The sequence below is a fragment of the Lolium rigidum genome, chromosome 1 (genome assembly GCF_022539505.1).
Source record: "Lolium rigidum isolate FL_2022 chromosome 1, APGP_CSIRO_Lrig_0.1, whole genome shotgun sequence".
Taxonomy (NCBI): domain Eukaryota; kingdom Viridiplantae; phylum Streptophyta; class Magnoliopsida; order Poales; family Poaceae; genus Lolium; species Lolium rigidum.
Genome location: NC_061508.1, coordinates 90404735 through 90423994, shown reverse-complemented (window position 1 = coordinate 90423994; position 19260 = coordinate 90404735). Strand labels below are relative to the sequence as shown.

Here is a 19260-nt window from a genome sequence, read left to right as displayed (position 1 = left end):
AAGAGGACGGGGTGGAGGACGACGATGAGGATGACGATGAGGACGAAGAGGGCGGCGAGGAAGAGGACGACGAGGGTGCCGGTGACGATGATCTCGTGGAGGTAGACGCGGATGTCGTGAGGACGAAGAAGAAGAAGAAGAAGAAGGCGTCGGGCACACGAGGCCCGAAGTGGACGCCTCTGGAAGATCTTTGTCTGTGCGAGTCGTGGGCGACGGTGAGCCATAACTTCATCATCGGCGCCATCAAAAAAAGCGGGAAGTATTGGGCGAGGATCAAGGCCGAGTTCGATGAGCGCAAGCTGATCAACAGCGACTACCAGAAAGTGCCAATGAAGAGGAGCTAGAAGGAAATGTCGACGCGATGGGCTATCATCCAGGCGTCGGTTAACTCCTTCCATGGGTACCATCAGGACTTAGAGACCAGAGGCGACAGCGGCGCCGACGTCGCCCAACTGGTACGACTCTTTCTTCCATAATCCGTAGCGCCTACATTGTGTTCGATGAAATGACTCTGCTTCCTTTGGTTAGTTTGATAGGGCCACGGATTTGTACTCGAGGAACTCGGAAGGTCACAAGTCTTTCGTGCTCATGCATTGCTATGGCAAGCTCAAAATGAATGAGAAATGGCGGTTGACGCGCTTGTCGCTATCCAAGGGGAAGGACGCCATTGATCTGGACGCGCCGCTGGCAACTTCGACAGTGCGTCCTACTGGCAACAAGGCTGCCAAGGCCGCCTTGGCCGACGCTGCGTCGTCTGAGAAGACGCAGGCGTCGATCACGAAATGCCTCGCCGACGTCTCCTCGACCTTTATCTCCCGCGACAAGAAGGCCGACCAAAGGTGGGCCGAGCTGCTCAAGAAGCAAGAGGAGAAGCCGGAGCTCAAGAAACGCAGGGACGACATGTCCCTGCCGAGAACGTCGACAGAGGGAATGTCTCCCCGGACGCGAGCGGCGCACAACTTCTTCAAAGGCCAGATCCTCGACGACATCGAAGCCAAAATGGCGGCGGCGGACGCGGCGGCCCCGGCAGCGGCATCGGCGGCAGCGGCAGCGCAGACGAAGAGCAGGCCGACGCGTCTTCTATCGCTACACCTGCGTCGGCCTCTGCGTCGGCGACGGAGCGGACGCACCATGCACAGCAACAGTGCAGATCGCGACGAGGTCATCGTGCTCGACGAGCCTGCGTCGACTCAGGATACGACGCCGTCGCCCAACCCCTTCCCCTTCTTCTAATTTGCATGCACCACCGGTCTGTAATATGATCGCGTGCCCAGTACTTTGATCGATCGCCGCTACTCTGATCGCGACGAATCGGCAGGAACGATCTCTTTTGTGTAGAAGGATAGAGAGGGAGAGATATGCGGAATATGTTGGATGTTGTATTGAGCCTCTCGGGCGAGTATATATAGTGGTACAGACTTGGAGGCTAAGATAGCTCTCCTAGAGATATGGTAGGTAGAGATTACAAATCCTAGACTACCTAATATATCTATACCAAATATATCTCTAACACTCCCCCGCAGTCGTAGCGGTAGTGACGTGAACAACAGTAGCGTCGCGAACGGTCAGACTGGAGAGAAGCCGAAGGTAGGAACCAACGGGGTGACACTCCCCCGCAGTCGTAGCGGGAGCATCGTGGACGATGTCGCGTCGCGAATGCTTGGACTGTAGAGGAAGCCGAGGTGCTCGTGCGAGGTGGTAGCCCTTGTGCCGATGTCAAGGTAGCCGAGAGCGTGGGTGCTGCAACCTTGGTCAGGAGAGCCGCGCGAGGGGATGCCGTGGTCGATTCGTGGCCGGGTGCCGGTGTCGATGTAGCCGCATGCGAGGTGGTGTGCGAGGAGAGTGATGGAGACGCGCCGAGGCAGTCGTGGAGATGGTCGATGCCGAAGTCGATGCAGTCTGAGCCATCGAGGACGAAGTGCAACCTTGGTTTTGCCAGAACCAAGCGCACGTCAGGGACGAAGACATACTCTGGTTTTGCCAGAACCGAGTACGCATAGAAGAACTTGGCGGTGACACGTCGAAGCAGTCGTAGAGGCGATGCCGATGAAAACGTCGTCGAAGCCGATGAAGACGAGACGTCCGGCGCGAGTTTGCCAGACTCGGGAACGTGTCGGGGACGAAGGCACTTCCGGTGTTGCCGCATCGGGCATGCGAGGGTAGGGAACATTACAAAGTGCGCGCCATGTCGGAGTAGACTAGTAGAGGAGGTCTCGACGACGGGTGTCGGAGAAGAGGAGCAGGTGGTGTAGTCGAGGAAGAGGCGAGTCTCGACGACGGGTGTCGGAGTAGAGTAGCAGGTGACGTAGTCGGGGAAGAGGCGAGGACGCTGGCGGCGAAGCCGTAGTGTACGAAGACGTAGAAGGCGGCTAACCCGGCCGGTGACCGGGGGTGGTCATGCTGGACGCCTAGACGGGCGTTGCGGTGGTCGGCGAGCTCGGCGCGACCTGGAGCGGTTGGCGAGCCCGGCGGCGACCCGGGGTGGGGGCGCGGCGGCGGTACACGAAGTAGGCGAGGAAGACCCAGCGGCGTGACGAAGACCATGCGCAGACGGAGGCGACCCGCGTCGAAGGGGCGGCGCTGTGGTGGCCTCGGACGTCGATGCGCGGGGGACGGCGAAGTAGACTGCGTGCGGCAACGTCTCGGCCCAAGGGGCCGGCGTAGCTGCAGGGCGCGAGTCGATGCAGCGGCGGGAGGCCACCAGCAACGTACACGCCTTCGAAGGCGCGTCGGAGGCCGGTAGCATGGACCAAAGGCGACGGCGCTGCGGCCCGAAGGGGCGACGCAGCGGCATCCCGTAGCTCGATCGGTGGTAGGCGCGTGCTCGGGGATGTGCTTGGCGGAGACGTGCGCGCGGTCGGTTGATCAGACCGACGGCGGCGTTGTATGCGCCATGGCGTGGACGACGTGCCGCAGATTGGAGTCGTTGGCGACGTTGTCGGTGATGTCCCGGCGATGACGGCGAAGACGGACCAGCGATGGAGACCGCGCGGGCGAGACATCCTGCTGCGTCGCACGTAGGCGTCCCGTGTGTGACGTGTGCGGCCGTGCCGCACGGTTGATGAAGATGGCCGGTGAAGTCGACGCAGAGGTTGGAGTAGAGGCGCGTGATGACGACGGCGGTGGGCGACTCAATCCGATCGATGATCGGCAAAACCAAAAAAGAAAACGTCGGTCGAGCGACCGGCGGAGCAAAAAGAAAACCAATCTACGGATTGGAAAAAAAAGACTCGAGGGCAGCGGATCAACAGATCGGCGGACGAACCCTCATACAGGTTGCGCAGCCCCCGGAGTAGATCATGGCGATTGACCTCCCCGGGGGCAGCGCGGCGCGGAAGCTTGGGCGTCGGCTAGGTTAGGATCGGCGCCGCTCTGATACCATGTAGAAGGATAGAGAGGGAGAGATATGCGGAATATGTTGGATGTTGTATTGAGCCTCTCGGGCGAGTATATATAGTGGTACAGACTTGGAGGCTAAGATAGCTCTCCTAGAGATATGGTAGGTAGAGATTACAAATCCTAGACTAACTAATATATCTATACCAAATATATCTCTAACATTTTGAATGTATCTATTTGAATTTCTGATTGGGGGCGGCGTTTGGGGGACGCGGCTGGGGAGCGACGTCCCCCAAACGCGACACGAACAAAACACGTCCCCCAAACGCTCCATCCGACGCGGTTTGAGGACGCGACTGGAGATGCTCTTAAACATGCAGTTTTATGCCTAATTAAAATCTTGACACTGCTAGATCGGACCCCATGATGGCACCAATTATACGCCCATCGCACAGTGCAAATGTGCAGTGGCTACTTCATTGAATCCCAGGATATTGAAAGGGTTTACCCAGAGAGGTTGTTGAAAGAGAATCCTTTTCGCTTTGAACAAGTTCTTTTCAACAAGAAACCGCACCAAGCTAAACCTAGACACTGGACCTATACACCAATCTCCTCTCAATCTCCTGCGCACACTGCCATCGCGTGTTGCTGTTCTCTGTGCATCCACAGCACGGCAGGAGACACGGGTAACACAAGACAATGTGCTGCTGACACAGCTGGGCGATGCAGCAGCAAGCCAGCAACCCTAGTGTCATTGTCGCATCTTTTCAGAGTCAACTGACCCTAAGGTGAACAGCAACGAAACCAACCTCCCATTCTCCGAGTTCCAAATCCAATCCCCAACAAAGCAAAAGCCTTTTCTCAGATTTCACCGCAGAAAAGAATACCAATCCTGCATGCCGAATGGAACTCTTGCAAAAGGCCGATAGAATTGTCCAGATCATCAGTTTATACATACACGGCTGCGAAGGTTGCAGCTACAAAAAGATTAAGATTTTGAGTGCCAAACGCAGTTGTTGTTACTAGTGGTGCACATCACTGAACGGTTCTTGGTTGGTCGAACGATTTCTAATCTAACATTGCCAAATCTAATCTGAAGAACTAACGATTTTAAGAGCTACAGCTGATTGTTGATTGTTGCTAACAATGATGGGTCTTGCCGTCTCGGTAGATTGACCCGTAGCTTTTGTGGTTGCGGTAGTGGAGTTGGTAGATCGATCCGTGGCTGCTCTGCTATTGATGAGAATGATTGGATCGCCGGATTGATTAGTTGATCCGGTCGAGGCTCTCGGCGACGGCGCGCATGCGGGGGCGCAGCTCGGGGTCCGGCTCGGTGCAGCCGAGCGCGACGTGGAAGACGGCGAGCACCTGCTTCTTGGCGTGCACCTCGCCGAGCAGCGTCGGGTCGACCACCTCCGACAGCGGCCGCTCCTCCTTGAAGGCGCGCCGCACCCACGCCTCCAGCTCCAGCCCGCCCTCCCCCTCCGTCGGCTGCCGGCCCGTCACCGCCTCCAGCAGCACCACCCCGAACGCGAACACGTCCCCCTTCTGCGTCGCCGCCGCGGCTGCGCCCCCCGGCGCGCGCAGCTCCGGCGCCACGTACGACAGCGCCGACAGCGCGCCGCTGCGGAGCGCGCACGCCGCGGTGCCGAGCTTCTTCGAGTGCGCGGTCTTGTGCGCGCCGGCGACGAGACGGGCCAGGCCGAAGCCGGAGACGTGCGCGCGGAGCTCGTCGTCGAGCAGGATCTTGGAGGACTTGATGCAGCCGTGCACGTACCGGCGAGGGCTGCACTCGTGCAGGTATGCCAGCCCTCTCGCCGCGCCCTGCACGACGGACAGCCTCACGGACCACGGCAATGGCGTCGGCGAAGCCGTCGGCCCACCTGAGATGCCAAGAAGGTGTTCAGCCGGTACTACTATCTCCAGATCAAAATGCAACCTTTAGCAGTAAGACGGGATTTGCGCGTGAGATTTTACCGTGGAGGGCGGAGTGGAGCGAGCCGTTCCCGAGGTAGTCGTAGATGAGCAGCTTCTCGTCCGGCGCGTAGTAGTATGCGCGGAGGCGGGCGACGTTGGGGTGGCAGGCGCGGCCGATGGCGGCGGCCTCGGCCTCGAACGCGCGGCGGCGGCGCCAGCCGGACTCGGCGCAGTCGGCGTCGTCGGGCTCGCTGAGGCGGCGTACGGCGACGGCGGTGCCGCGGACGGGGACGACCCGGTAGACGATGCCGCCGCGGCTCTTCCCCACGACGTAGGCGGACGCGCGGAGCAGCTCCTCCAGCTCCATCCCGAAGCCGTCGTCCACCGCGACGAACAGCTCGCCCTCCTCCCCGCCGCCGCGCCGCTCGTCGGTGCTGGCGAGCGTCAAAGTTGTGTTCTTCTCCTTGGCGGACGACGAGGACTCCTTCTCCTCGTCCCTGCTCGTCGCGGCGGCGCACCGCCGCCGGCACTGCCACTGCAGCACGAGCCCGGCGACTATGGCCGCCACGACGACGGCGGCGAGAATGGGCACTGTTGGAGACGAGCGGCGCTTCGGAGGCCGCCCCACCTGCGCCGCCGCGCCCGGGTCCATGCCGGGGTTCGCCTGCGGGATTCTTGGCTCGTCCCGTGCTCCGGCGCACTCGACCTTGAGCGGGAAGCCGCAGAGGCCCGGGTTGTCGTCGAAGGCGGTGGGGCCCTGGTTGACGAGGGAGCCGACCTGCGGTATCTCGCCGGCGAGGTCGTTCCCGCGGAGGTCGAGGCTGACGGCGACGGGAATGGCGCCGAAGTCCGGCGGGATCCCGCCGGTGAAGTGGTTGTAGCTGAGGTTGAGGACGCCGGAGAGGCGCGGGAGGCCCGCGATCGCGGGCGGCAGCGTGCCGTTGAGCTGGTTGGAGGAGAGGTCGAGGCGGGCGAGGGCGGCGAGCCGCCCGATCCCGGCGGGGACCTGGCCGGACAGGAGGTTGTGCGCCAGGTCGAGGGTGGTGAGCTTCTGCAGCGCGGAGATGGCGACCGGGATCTGGCCGGAGAGGCGGTTGGAGGGGAGCGAGAGCGTGGCGAGCTCGGAGAGCAGCGAGAGCTCGGAGGGCAGGTAGCCCGCGAGCGAGAGGTTGGCGAGCTCCACGGCGGCGACCCGGCCGCCGCTGCCGTCGGCGCAGGTGACGCCGGTCCAGCCGCAGGCGTCGGGGTCGGCGTCCCTCCAGGTGGCGAGCCCGTTGCCCGGGTCGTCGGTCACCGCGAACTTGAGCGCCAGGAGCGCCAGGCCGTCCGTGTTCAGCGCGGCCGCCGACGCGGCCAGGAACGCCAGTACTGCTACCGCCGCCGCCGCCGCCACCCGCACAACCGCCATTGCGACGGGAGCAGTCTCCGTTCACTCGCTCTCGGAATAGGTAGCACTAGACTAGAGCAAGCCCTGCCATTTTCTTGGGAGGACGTGGGGGGAGAAGAGGACAGACGAGAGATTGGGGAACTGGGGGTCTGGGTTTAGCCGGAGAGTGAGATTTTAGGGACGAAATGACGGAAAAGGGCACCAGGATGTGGATACTTGTGAAATTGTTTCGTGTAATTTGGATCCTATACGAGGGGTATTCCGGGTATGTGAATTCGAACACAATGGCGCACGGGAAGCCGCGCTGGAGGGTGAGGTGGGGCTTGGGCTGGTGGATTCGATCGAAGCTAGGGGGCGACTTTTGCTAAAGTATGCAGTAATTAAGCGTGTTTGCATGTGGGAAATCTCAGAATCATCATAAGTTTATAATCCCCAAGGTTAACGTTTCATATAGCATTGGCGACGGGTACCGATTACTCGTGACACTGTGCGCTGGGCCCGTGGCACCATCGTTTGAAATTAGTCAGGCGCTGGCACATGGTGCCGAGGGTGCGTGGGGCTCGTTCGAATTTGATTAGTGGATGATGATGTCGACTAGTTGTGGGATAAAAAATTAGCCATGTTTTGTCGATTTTCAAATCTTTCATGATTCTTGAGCTTCAGACCCTGTATTGATTCTACCATTTATTTCTCCGCGACCGGTTTGGAGGACTGCGGATTTGCGCTAGTACCGTTTCTTCGAGTGTGTCTTTACTGTATTTATTTCAAAAATGACTAGTACAAATGCCCGTGCGTTGCTACGGGTACTCAAATTTTATTTCTCAATGCACATATATAATTTATATCTCACTATAAAAATTCAAAACAAATCAGAGATATCATAATTTACTACAGCATAATAGTACCGAATAATTTACTACAACATCATAATATCAAATGCAAAAACAAGACAACATTGTTGTGCATCTACGTGGTTCCAAGTTTTCCGTCTTCTTGTTACTCTTCCGCGGAAAGTCTCGCACCTATGTTCTGGGCCATCAAAGTTGTCAAGTCAACAAGGTATTATTGTCTCCCTCGGAGGAGCCGTTTTGGCTCATAGGAGCAAATGCTCCCATTATACAAAATAATTAAAAATAATTTTAAAAATGACAAAAAAATCTGACATAATTTGTTTGGTGTACATCATGACATTCTATGTTAGTGCACAAGTTTTCGTGGAGAAACAACATTTTACATGGCTTGTACAAAAAAGACAAAAAAAATGTCCTATACGTAGTCATATTATAGCATCAAAATTTGTCTTTTTTACGGGAGCCACCAAAAAATTTAGTTTTTTATGAAAACTTGTGTACAAACATAAAATGTGTAGATGTACATGTAAAATTTTATTTTAGAATTTTTTGACACTTCGAAATGTTGATTCACATAATGGAATCAAATGCTCCTATGAGCCAAAGTGAATATCCCTGTCTCCCTCCTGCAAAAGTGTCGAACATTTTATATTGATGTAGTATAAAGCTTGAACTAATTAAATATCCAACACTTATTTTAAACCGGAGGGAGTACATCATTTTGCAAAATACTCTTGGGACATCAACTTAATTATTTGAAGTGCATTTTTAGACCATTGGCACAAAAATACCTGAACAGTTAATATAAATCCAAACGGAACACCGCAAACAAGGTAATACATAATGAGCATGTTTGGATAATCTGGAAATTATATTAATAAATGTCATACCAAAAACAATAGTGCAAGTAACTCCCTGAGACAACATAACTCACTGCATAGAAGCCCTGGGAAGCATAACAGGGGCCAATCATTTAAGCTTAAATGATCAAGGATCATAGTTGATACATGGACAACTAATTTTAGTGCCATGGACAATTTACCGCCTTAACGTGTTGCGAAATAGCATTAGCTTACATCTCACAATTCAAAAAATTTAAGAACTGAAGAACCAGACATGCCATAAATAGACACCGCAACAACGAACTTACGTATCCCTGCAAATCAATCAGAACACAAAATGGCACAACCTGCAAGGATAAAAAACTATTGCCAACCCATATGTACAACAGTGAAGTTTACAACTGCCAGACAACCCCAACAGGGTAGCATTTACATTGGTATTGAGTCAGAACATCAGACTAAATCTCATCTCACTGGAGGTAGGCATTCAAAGGAGTTATTCTTGTTCCTCTTGGAAAAGATGGAACTGTTTGTTCCAGAAAGCTAGCATGGCACAAACAGTGGTAAATTTCTCTACCAAATTGGACTGGCTGGGGTTGGATCCGATGCTGTCATAATCTATCCGGTTGGTAAGGAAGTTGAGCGATGAAAACATCCTTGCCGAAAGTAATTGTTGGTCTATGAGCGCTAGGTGTATCTATATTCTCCTAATTCCTTTATTAAGGTCAGCTTGCTTATGTTGATACAAATGTCAGTAAATCAGCCTACGGTTAACTAAAGCATTGTATCCAAAATACACCTCTAGCTTAATCTAGCACTGCTATGTTTTGATTTGCAAACACATCCAGGATAGTGGTAATCCTACTGGTGTGTTTGGATGCAGTCAGTCAAGACGTGCATGCCATTCTCACTCATTTGCTTCACTTCTAATGGCTGGCTTCTGTTGTTGCAGATGATACAGAGATAATCCCATCTCATTTGGGGACGCCACCAGCTCCAGGCTTAGCCAACTGCGAACCACCACTACCACTACCAGCAACAGCAACAACAACGATAGTTAACCGCTATCGGTGATGTTGTGGTTAGCTATCTAAGACTGAGTTTGAGTTAGCTTGCACTTGTAAAATTTAATGTCAAATGGATCCATAGCACATTGACCAATCCTTTGTCAGAATACTTTGCAAACAAGAAATGTGGTGCGAGAGAGGTAATTCTTAGAGTTACTTTTAGCATCTTCCGGCATCATTGTTCACAAAATATCCCTGGACATAACAGACTCTAGGCATGTGATTTTGCTAATGAAAATTAATTTGTAAGCTCATCAGGAATCATTTATAAGAAATAATAGCTTGTCCACCTATACTATAACCAGATGACATGAGAACACATTAAAGATGATTTCATTCCGGTGCATGTCCTTTAACAAAAGTGGATTAGTACAGCTTAATAAACAATTAAATGAACAACAATATGCAACATGGTATCACCTATGTTTCCTCGCAGACTTACCTTGGTGTGAGTCCCTAAGCTAGCACACTGGATATAAGAGCTGGAAGGAGACCAAAATTTTACATACACATCATTTCAGTTACTGTTTCTAGTACCTAATTGAAATGCACACACTCACCAAAATCTGCAAGTTGACATTATGTGTTACTCGTACTATGGTGCTCATCTGCAAGAATACATCAACATGTACTGTACCATCAGAAATATTAAAGCAAAGGGCCACAACACTAAACACAAAAATCATTGGTTTCATGCAACAATGGCACAAGCATTCTTTTACCTCAATTGCACTCCACCTGAAGAAGAGGATCAGAATCATTAGGGTTCATACTCTACTGCATGATGAAACCACCAAACACTGAAATACCAAGTCATTTGATCAGCAGATACATTTAGGAGCAAAAGCTGCAAACTCCTGTTAGAAGGAGAGCATAAAGTGAGAAGCTCCACTATGCTGGTGTATGTCACCATGAATTCCTACTGCCGATGTAAAATTGCGATGGACATGTTAAGCCCTATAAAATGGCAACACAAGACATCGATTACCTACACATTATATACTAAAAAGATATGACGATTTATGACCAGAAAAAATAGAAGGACAAAGTGGCTTGAAACACCATTTCAATTTCTAGTGAGTTGGCATCAATTTGAGTCAAATGAATGGCGTAACACATGAAGCATAAGCTTCTTTGAACAAAATCTTAGTAGTGCATCATTTTTTTTCACTTAGCATAGAACAAGCCTTTTAAGTTACATGAGGTGAGGTCTAATTCTAATCGAATATCTGAATTAGAGTGGGTAGCCTGAAGCCTGTACATGTAACTACTCAGCCTAGTTCAGCATACGTACTTTTCTGTCAAGAATCAAGCAACCAATTCTTAGGCAGTTCTCAGCCAATTCTACAGAAAAGGACTTGATGATTATATTCGAGTATAATCCACAATATCTACATGAGAAGAAAACACAAACAACACAATTTAGTAGTTCAAAAAAAGCATTTAACAGACAATAATTTAACTTTCACAAACTCAAGTGATCTTAATTGAGATCAGATGGGTAGAGAACCAAAAGCAATTTGTGTACGTTCTGGCACCATGCTTCTCTTCCCAAACACCTGACATACCTTCCAATGATGAACTATTATAACTGTCGGTGTTATTAATTCTGATTTACTATGGCATCTCTCACATGTAAGGCTAGAGAACCGAGTGAATTGTAACTAAATTAATTCAAATGGCAAAACATGATTTAGAGATTTGGAAGTACTACTGAACAACAAATGAAAGATAAAATAGTATAGCACCAGCCATGCCTAGGTTCTATATAAACAAAATTGTGCAGGGCGCAGGTCCACATTTTACATAATCATACCAAGATTTAAGGTTTTCATTTTATTAATCCACAAACCATCCATATTAACAGGATAAAGTAAGAAGAATTTCAAAAACTACCTATATTCTGCAACAATCTATACTACTAACATAGTAACAGGGGTCAAGAAATTGTGTGCTCCCAAATTATATACCTAGAAATAGTGACAGTCACTAAACTGCAAATTACACAAGGCTCAAGTTATACGCATCTAATGGATTCACCCAGTTTTGAGCAGAGCCTAAGCAACACTCTTTTTTCCCTTTATTATGAAAAATAGCACAATTGCAATTCATAGACCTTAATATAACCACAAACAGAATCAGCTGCCAAAATCCCATGTAAAACTAACATGGGCTTCTCTGAAACAAACTGCAAAAAAATAGACTCAATAGTTTCCTAGCTCCTCGTGATCCCCCTATGATGCTGCACTCATATCCTGAAAGTAAAATCAAAACAATACACAAGTTACTATGGAAGCAAACAATATTGTGCAAAATTGGCCTCTAATTATTTTGAGTCAAAGGTTAATTCTCGAATAATGACTTCTAAAAATAGTGGGTAATTCATGAGCAGATGCACTTAAACTTTGCCCATTTCAGAAATAAAAGAGAACTTGTATATGTGTGCATCATTATTATTTTTGTCTCCTCAAGTCCACATTTTTATTTACTAACAAGAGTTGTATATGTATACACCATTGTTGTGACTATGATGTAGTGCAGCTGGTGAAGTAGTAGAAAGTAATGGTCGTATGCGGTTAAAAGCACCTGATTTTTGGTGAAATTTCCATCCTCCTGCTCATAGGTACACATGTAAAATCGGATAAGAAAAAAATACGACACAAGAGAGAGAAACAACAAAGAACAAAGGAAGCACAAAGATGCCTTCAAATAGAAACACCAGTCGTTCTACAGTTCTAACCCGACTTAATTTAGGGATTATGGTGTTGCTGTTTTTAGAGAATGACCGGTCGAAACGAATCTAATGCCAATAATTTTTGCATACGGGGATTTAATCTGTCAAGTGTGAATATCACTACACAACGGTAGATGGTAATATGAGGTACCAACAGAATGCTGCCAAGCTCTGTTTACTATCAACGACGGATATAAGCAGGCTTGGCTTGGTAGGAAACTATTTTTGTACAAATTCATTTTAAGTCTGGCTTTCTAATATTTTCCATGTTTAGCCTTGGAGTTCTCCTACAAATAAGCACATCAAGCTGTCGAAACAAGACCAGCAATACACCTTCATGTCTTGATGACACGTCCATACCTATTTAGTGATTGGATGTTGAACCAAAATGGGCTTACCAATATAAATGTCTATACCTCCTGAACAATCCCAAGTTGCGGATGATTGACTTCATGACTACACCTGCGGGGTCAAATTTAAACACGGACATCGGTTAATCGAAGTCAGAGCAAGTGGCAACAGCATTGAGAAGATATTGAGGAGTGTTAACGAGAATCTTTCTTTTCTTCTAATATTTACTGGTACATATATCCAAGGTTCAAACATTCATGGTTGAAAGAACAAACTGGAGCCAAGTCTTATATTATCTTATTTGGTAGTCGGTAGAATTATTCACCTTTACTTTATCTAGGTAGCTTGTGTGGATTTTACATCACACTTAATTCAGCAACTAACACAGGTAAGCCATAGCAGCAGATAAAATCGTGTGTGCAGATTCAAAGGAGTTGCAGAAACATTGTTGGTAAAGAAAAACACCTGACGCAATGAATCAGATTGATGTAGATGTGGTGCCTGCAGCCAAACAGTCGGGGAAGGAGGAAGGCATCATGTGCACACCACCCGGTCTTGCCAGTGAGGGAGGAACAAGATGGACGGCGCGGCGTTTCCAGTGAGGTCGGCAATGGCTCTGCACTCAGAGGTATCCGGTGGCGGCAGCAGGTGTGGTTCCCGGATCCGAGAGAGCTCAACCCCCATCTTGCTACTCACTCACATGCAAGACCAGATGACGTGCACCACACCTAGAGTACCACCCATCAACTCCACAGTGCTCCTTTTTTTACAGGAAACTATGGTTAGCAATGAGAATGAATGTAAATGTTGATCCTTTATTCTCGTTGCGAACCACAATTAAGAGTACCGCCCAGCAACTCCACCTAAGTTTGCGAAAATTCAGTGAAATAGCTCTAGAATTTTATAAATCACACTGGGTCTGCTTTTGCTACAGCTAACACTCAAATAATTATCGTTGTGTTCCCAAGTTTAGTATTTAATACATACCTAATATCTTAACTGTGTATTTTAGATGAATCAGTAATTGGAACCGAGAGAAAACAAACCAATTGCTTGAAAATCACAAGGCCAAGCCCTGTCCCACAATATTTTCTTGCATGATCAGTACTGGTTTGCATACACCTGTTGAATAGAAACGGCAATGACTTCTCTACAGATGAACATAACTTGGAAAATATGCATCAGGAAAATATAAAAACACTCATTAACTTGGAGATATTGTGTGACTGTTTTCCTTATTAAAATAATGCAAAACATGCCATACCCATGCTAAATCGTGGAGATCTCTTACTGGTAAAGTGATGTTCTTCAATGCGAATGACACTTCTGCTTATCCTAATGGCATAGACTGCAGTGACGTTCTAATAACAAAAAATGAAATCAAGCAAAGACATGGTGTATATTCACTTTACTGTTCATGCAAGACACTGAACTTATGAACATCACACCTATTTGTCTGCTGCCAATTCAAGAACCCACTTATGAAAGATGTCATGAATTTTAAATGCCGAGCAAGGGATTACATTAAAATTAGCAGTAATATCGGAAAGAGTAACATGTTAAACACAATTAATAAGATACACCATCCTTCTAGTAAAATTAGCATGTTAACTACAGTTAGATTCAAGTGTGCAAATCGGTACATAAATGTAATTCTGCATAGCAGTGTCATTCTCCAGCAATGATTCTGATTTTCATGAAAATGTAACCATTATTTCATAGTATATACATTTGCAGCAGTGTTACTTCTCCTTTTAGAGAGAGAAGTTAGTTTAATCAAAGACTGAATGATGTTACACAAGAAGTATGATAGTACCTCAAGCACTTTAAGTACAGAAAATGAAACGACATGAAGAACAACCCAAATAAAGTGTGTGGTAGATTCAAATCTGGATGTACTGGTGTGCTAAAGCCTGCAGGGAACATTTGTACGTGCATCTTTTATTCAGAAACTAACAAAATGTTAGTCCAAGTGATTCCACTGAACTTGCTTCAATTGGTACATATATCGAAGTGATTCCACTGAACTCCATACTAACATCTTGTTGCAGCCACAATATAAAGAGGCAATTAAAAATACGAAGAGAGGATTGAGATCACTACAAGGTGACGTCCCAAAGGATTTGGTGAGTAGCCAGGCAGAAGAGGCTTCTATCGTTGGAGATGGCATTCACATACATTCATTCATGACAACGACGAGATGTATAGGGAGAGGGAGGGAGAGTGGAGGAGGAACAGGGATCGTACCCTTGTTGGTGGTTGGTCGTGCCTGCTCCAATGCCCCTTGTCGCTGCTCCGTAGTCGATGTAGCCCTACACTTGACGGCAGTGACCATCCAAAGAGGTTCATGGAAGAGGTAAAATTAGGAAGATTGGGCACCTTCTTCGCCCTGCCCAAACAGAACAGGCCTCCGGAAGGCGGAGGACGGCGGAGATACGGGAGGCATCGAGGGTGCAGCGGCGAGGGCCTCGGAGGACGCAGCGGCGCAGGAACGAGGATCGAGTGTTGAGGCAGGCGATGGCCCCCGTGATGCTGCCCACCAGGCGAGGGCCTCGGAGGACGCAGCAGCGCAGGAACGAGGTGTCGGATTGGCGGATTTCGCCGCGGGCGCGGACTGAGGATGTGTAGGGGCAGCCGACGGCGTAGTTCTCGTGGAGCCACTCCTCCTCGGTCTGGCCTGGCGGCGGCGACGATTCCCCAAGGCACAGGCGCAACTCGGAGAGCTTCCCGCACGTACGGCCGCGAGAGGTAGGTGGTGGCGCCGACGCACGTGGTGGAGCGATGTCGCCCGGCGGCGGCCACTTGGGAGGAAGAGAAAGGGATTGTGGAACCCTAGCTCTCGTCTCGCACGAAAGGGGGGAAAAGGATTGTGGGTTAATTCCCCAATTTGCAAGGGACCAAAGTGCAAAATGCACAGCGACGGGAGTTTGGTTGACGACCAAAACTTGACGTATTGAGAGAGATAGGCAGAATAAGGAACATGTTCCTCCTTTTTAAGTAGTAGTGTAGAAAAGAAACATGAGCGCGTTTTGCAAAGCACCTTTGCCCTGATCTGAAGCTAGACTTGTTGCCGTTCAGTGCCGTCGCGCACCCTGTGAAGCGGCATCGTCGAATGTGACAGGACTACTGCCAGAAGAGAAGGCACAGCCCACAAAAGCCACGTCCAAATGTTAAAAAAGTTGCTCGCTTCTCCGAATTTTATCTTTTGTACACACATCCACACAACAAGTCAATTTCGCATGAAACAATTTTGCAAACGCGTATCACATGAAGATATATGTGCGAATTTTTTGTTTCAATTTATAAAAAAATTAAAACATGTTTAACATGCATTTCTTATGTTAAAACATGTTTAACGCGTATCACCTACAAGTGAGTCGGTGGATCATCCCAGCAAAGTTATCTCCTCTGGTGCAAGTGATATATAGTTTCAGCGTGTCTCACAATTCTGGCCGCACCAACTTGGCTAACACTTAAACGAGTAGCGCGTGGTCATGCTTTCGAACCATTTCACCTCAAGAGGGCCTAGAGAGTACCTCTCTGCGGTGGAGTGATGTCTACGCACGCTTCTATTCTTGTAGACATTGTTGGGTCTTCAGGTGCAGAGGTTTATAGAACAGCAGCAAGTTTTCTTTAAGTGGATCACCCAAGGTTTATCGAACTCAGAAAGGTAGAGGTCAAAGATATCCCTCTTAAGCAACCCTGCAATTACGATACAAGAAGTCTCTTGTGTCCCCAACACACCCAATACACTAGTAAGATGTATAGGTACACTAGTTCAACGAAGAGATAGTAAAATGCAAGTGATATGGATGAATATGAGTGATAATAACAATCTGAAATAAATATGGCAGCAAGTAAACATGCAGTAAAACAGTAAATAAACGGTGATTTGATACTTGGAAACAAGGTCTAGGGATCATACTTTCACTAGTGGTCACTCTCAACAATAATATCATAAATAAATATAAATATAAGCACTCACTATGCTACTTTGAACTACTCTCCGGTTGGATAACGAACACTAATTCATTGCGTAGGGCTGCAAAAGCAAATCTTAAAGATGTATTCTCAAGTACTAATGAACATCCCACTCCGTCACTTTGTGCATTCATAGGAGGTACTAACACACCACAAATTAATAGAGACATCCAACTAAAATCATAATTTAGTGGACACATATTCTATGAAATATAGCCTAGGAGACTGATACGTCTCCAACGTATCTATAATTTCTTATGTTCCATGCTACTTTTATGATGATATACACATGTTTTATACACACTTTAAGTCATTATTATGCATTTTCCGGAACTAACCTATTGACAAGATGCCGAAGTGCCAGTTCCTGTTTTCTGTTGTTTTTTGTTTCAGAAATCCTAGTAAGGAAATATTCTCGGAATTGGATTAAATCAACGTCCAACATCTTATATTTCACGGAAGCTTCCAGAGAGCCAAAGAGGGACGAGAGGGGAGCCCTGGGGGCCCCACACGCCAGGTCGGCGCGGCCAGAGTGGGGGCCGCGCCACCCTATTGTGTGGTCCCACCAGGGCCCCTCCGAGGCTGTCCTTCCGCCTACTTAAGGACTCCGTCGCGAAAACCCTAGCAGAATAAGCCACGGTACGAGAAACCTTCCAGAGCCGCCGCCATCGCGAAGTCAAGATCTGGGGGACAGGAGTCTCTGTTCCGGCACGCCGCCGGGACGGGGAAGTGCCCCCGGAAAGCATCTCCATCGACACCACCGCCATCTTCATCACCGTTGTTGTCTCCCACGAGGAGGGAGTAGTTCTCCATCGAGGTTAAGGGCTGTACCGGTAGCTATGTGGTTAATCTCTCTCACATGTACTTCAATACAATGATCTCATGAGCTGCCTTACATGATTGAGATTCATATGATGAGCTTTGTATCACTATTAATCTATGTGCTACTCTAGTGATGTTATTAAAGTACTCTATTCCTTCTCCATGATGTAATGGTGACAGTGTGTGCATCATGTAGTACTTGGCGTAGTTTATGATTGTAATCTCTTGTAGATTATGGAGTTAACTATTACTATGATAGTATTGATGTGATCTATTCCTCCTTTCATAGTTTGTCGGTGACGGTGTGCATGCTATGTTAGTACTTGGTATAATTGCGTTGGTCTATCATGCACTCTAAGGTTATTTAAATATGAACATCGAATGTTGTGGAGCTTGTTAACTCCGGCATTGAGGTGCTCTTGTAGCCCTACACAATGAATGGTGTTCATCATCCAACAAGAGAGTGTAGAGTGGTTTTATTATGTGATCAATGTTGAGAGTGTCCACTAGTGAAAGTATGATCCCTAGGCCTTGTTTCCAAATACTGCAATCATCGCTTATTTACTGTTCTACTGCATCTTTACTTCCTGCAATATCTCCCACGTCAACTGCACGCCAGCAAGCTATTTTCTGGCGCCGTTACTACTGGTCATATACATTCATACTACTTGCATCTCACTATCTCTTCGCCGAACTAGTGCACCTATACATCTGACAAGTGTATTGGGTGTGTTGAGGACACAAGAGACTTCTTGTATCGTGATTGCAGGGTTGCTTGAGAGGGATATCTTTGACCTCTTCCTCCCTGAGTTCGATAAAACCTTGGGTGATTCACTTAAGGGAAACTTGCTGTTGTTCTACAAACCTCTGCTCTTGGAGGCCCAACACTGTCTACAGGAAAAGAAGTCTGAGTAGACATCAAGCTATTTTCTGCCGCCGTTGCCGGGGAGGAAAGGTAAAAGACACTCACACTCCGGTCCCAGGTAACTAAGTTATTTTCTGGCGCCGTTGTAAGTGCTCGAAGCTATTTCCTTTAGATCCTGCAATTGCATCTTTTTGTTTCTTGTTTTTCACTAGCTAGGCATAATGGAAAGCAACTATGAGCTTTTTAATCTATTTCCTGAGTTAATACATGGATTGTTTGCTGCGAAAATTAAAAAACCAATGGAACCTTATTTGCATGCTAGTAGTAATGATATTAGTATGAACGCTTTGAACACCATTGTTGCTAATACTATGGAAAATTCTAAGCTTGGGGAAGCTGGTTTTGATGAGCATGACATTTTTAGTCCCCCAAGCATTGAGGAGAAAGTTTACTTTGATGATACTTTGCCTCCCATTTATGATGATTATAATGATAGTAGTCTTTTGGTGCCACCAACTATGGAGAGTAAATTTTATTATGATTATACTATGCCTCCTACACTTGATGAGAATAATAATGATAGCTATTTTGTTGAATTTGCTCCCACTACAACTAATAAAATTGCTTATGTGGAGAGTAATTATTTTATGCATGACACTCATGATAAGAATGTTTCATGTGATAGTTATATTGTTGAGTTTGTTCATGATGCTACTGAAAATCTTTATGAGAGAGGAAAATATGGTTGTAGAAATTTTCATGTTACTAAAACACCTCTCTATATGCTGAAAATCTTAAATTTGCACTTGTCTAGTTTTCCTATGCTATTCACTTTGCTCTTCATGAATTTGTTTATTTACAAGATTCCTTTTCATAGGAAGTGGGTTAGGCTTAAATTTGTTTTAAATTTGCTTTTTGATGCTCTCTTTGCTTCAACTCTTACTACTTGCAAGTGCATCATTAAAATTACTGAGCCCATCTTAATGGCTATAAAGAAAGCACTTCTTGGGAGATAACCCATGTGTTTATTTTACTACAGCACTTTTGTTTTATATTTGAGTCTTGGAAGTTGTTACTACTATAGCAACCTCTCCTTATCTTTAT

At 47.6% G+C, this 19260-nt stretch overlaps 1 protein-coding gene across 1 annotated transcript; it reads right to left on the bottom strand.

The window, feature by feature from the left end:
• Positions 1 to 4605: 4605 nt before the first annotated feature.
• On the bottom strand, positions 4606 to 6664 carry LOC124677589 (receptor protein kinase-like protein ZAR1). The gene is made up of 2 exons (XM_047213568.1): positions 5317 to 6664; positions 4606 to 5222 (listed from the first exon to the last, which is right to left on the bottom strand). The coding sequence occupies exons 1-2, from the start codon at positions 6662 to 6664 to the stop codon at positions 4606 to 4608; spliced, it is 1965 nt and encodes a 654-aa protein (XP_047069524.1).
• Positions 6665 to 19260: the final 12596 nt, after the last annotated feature.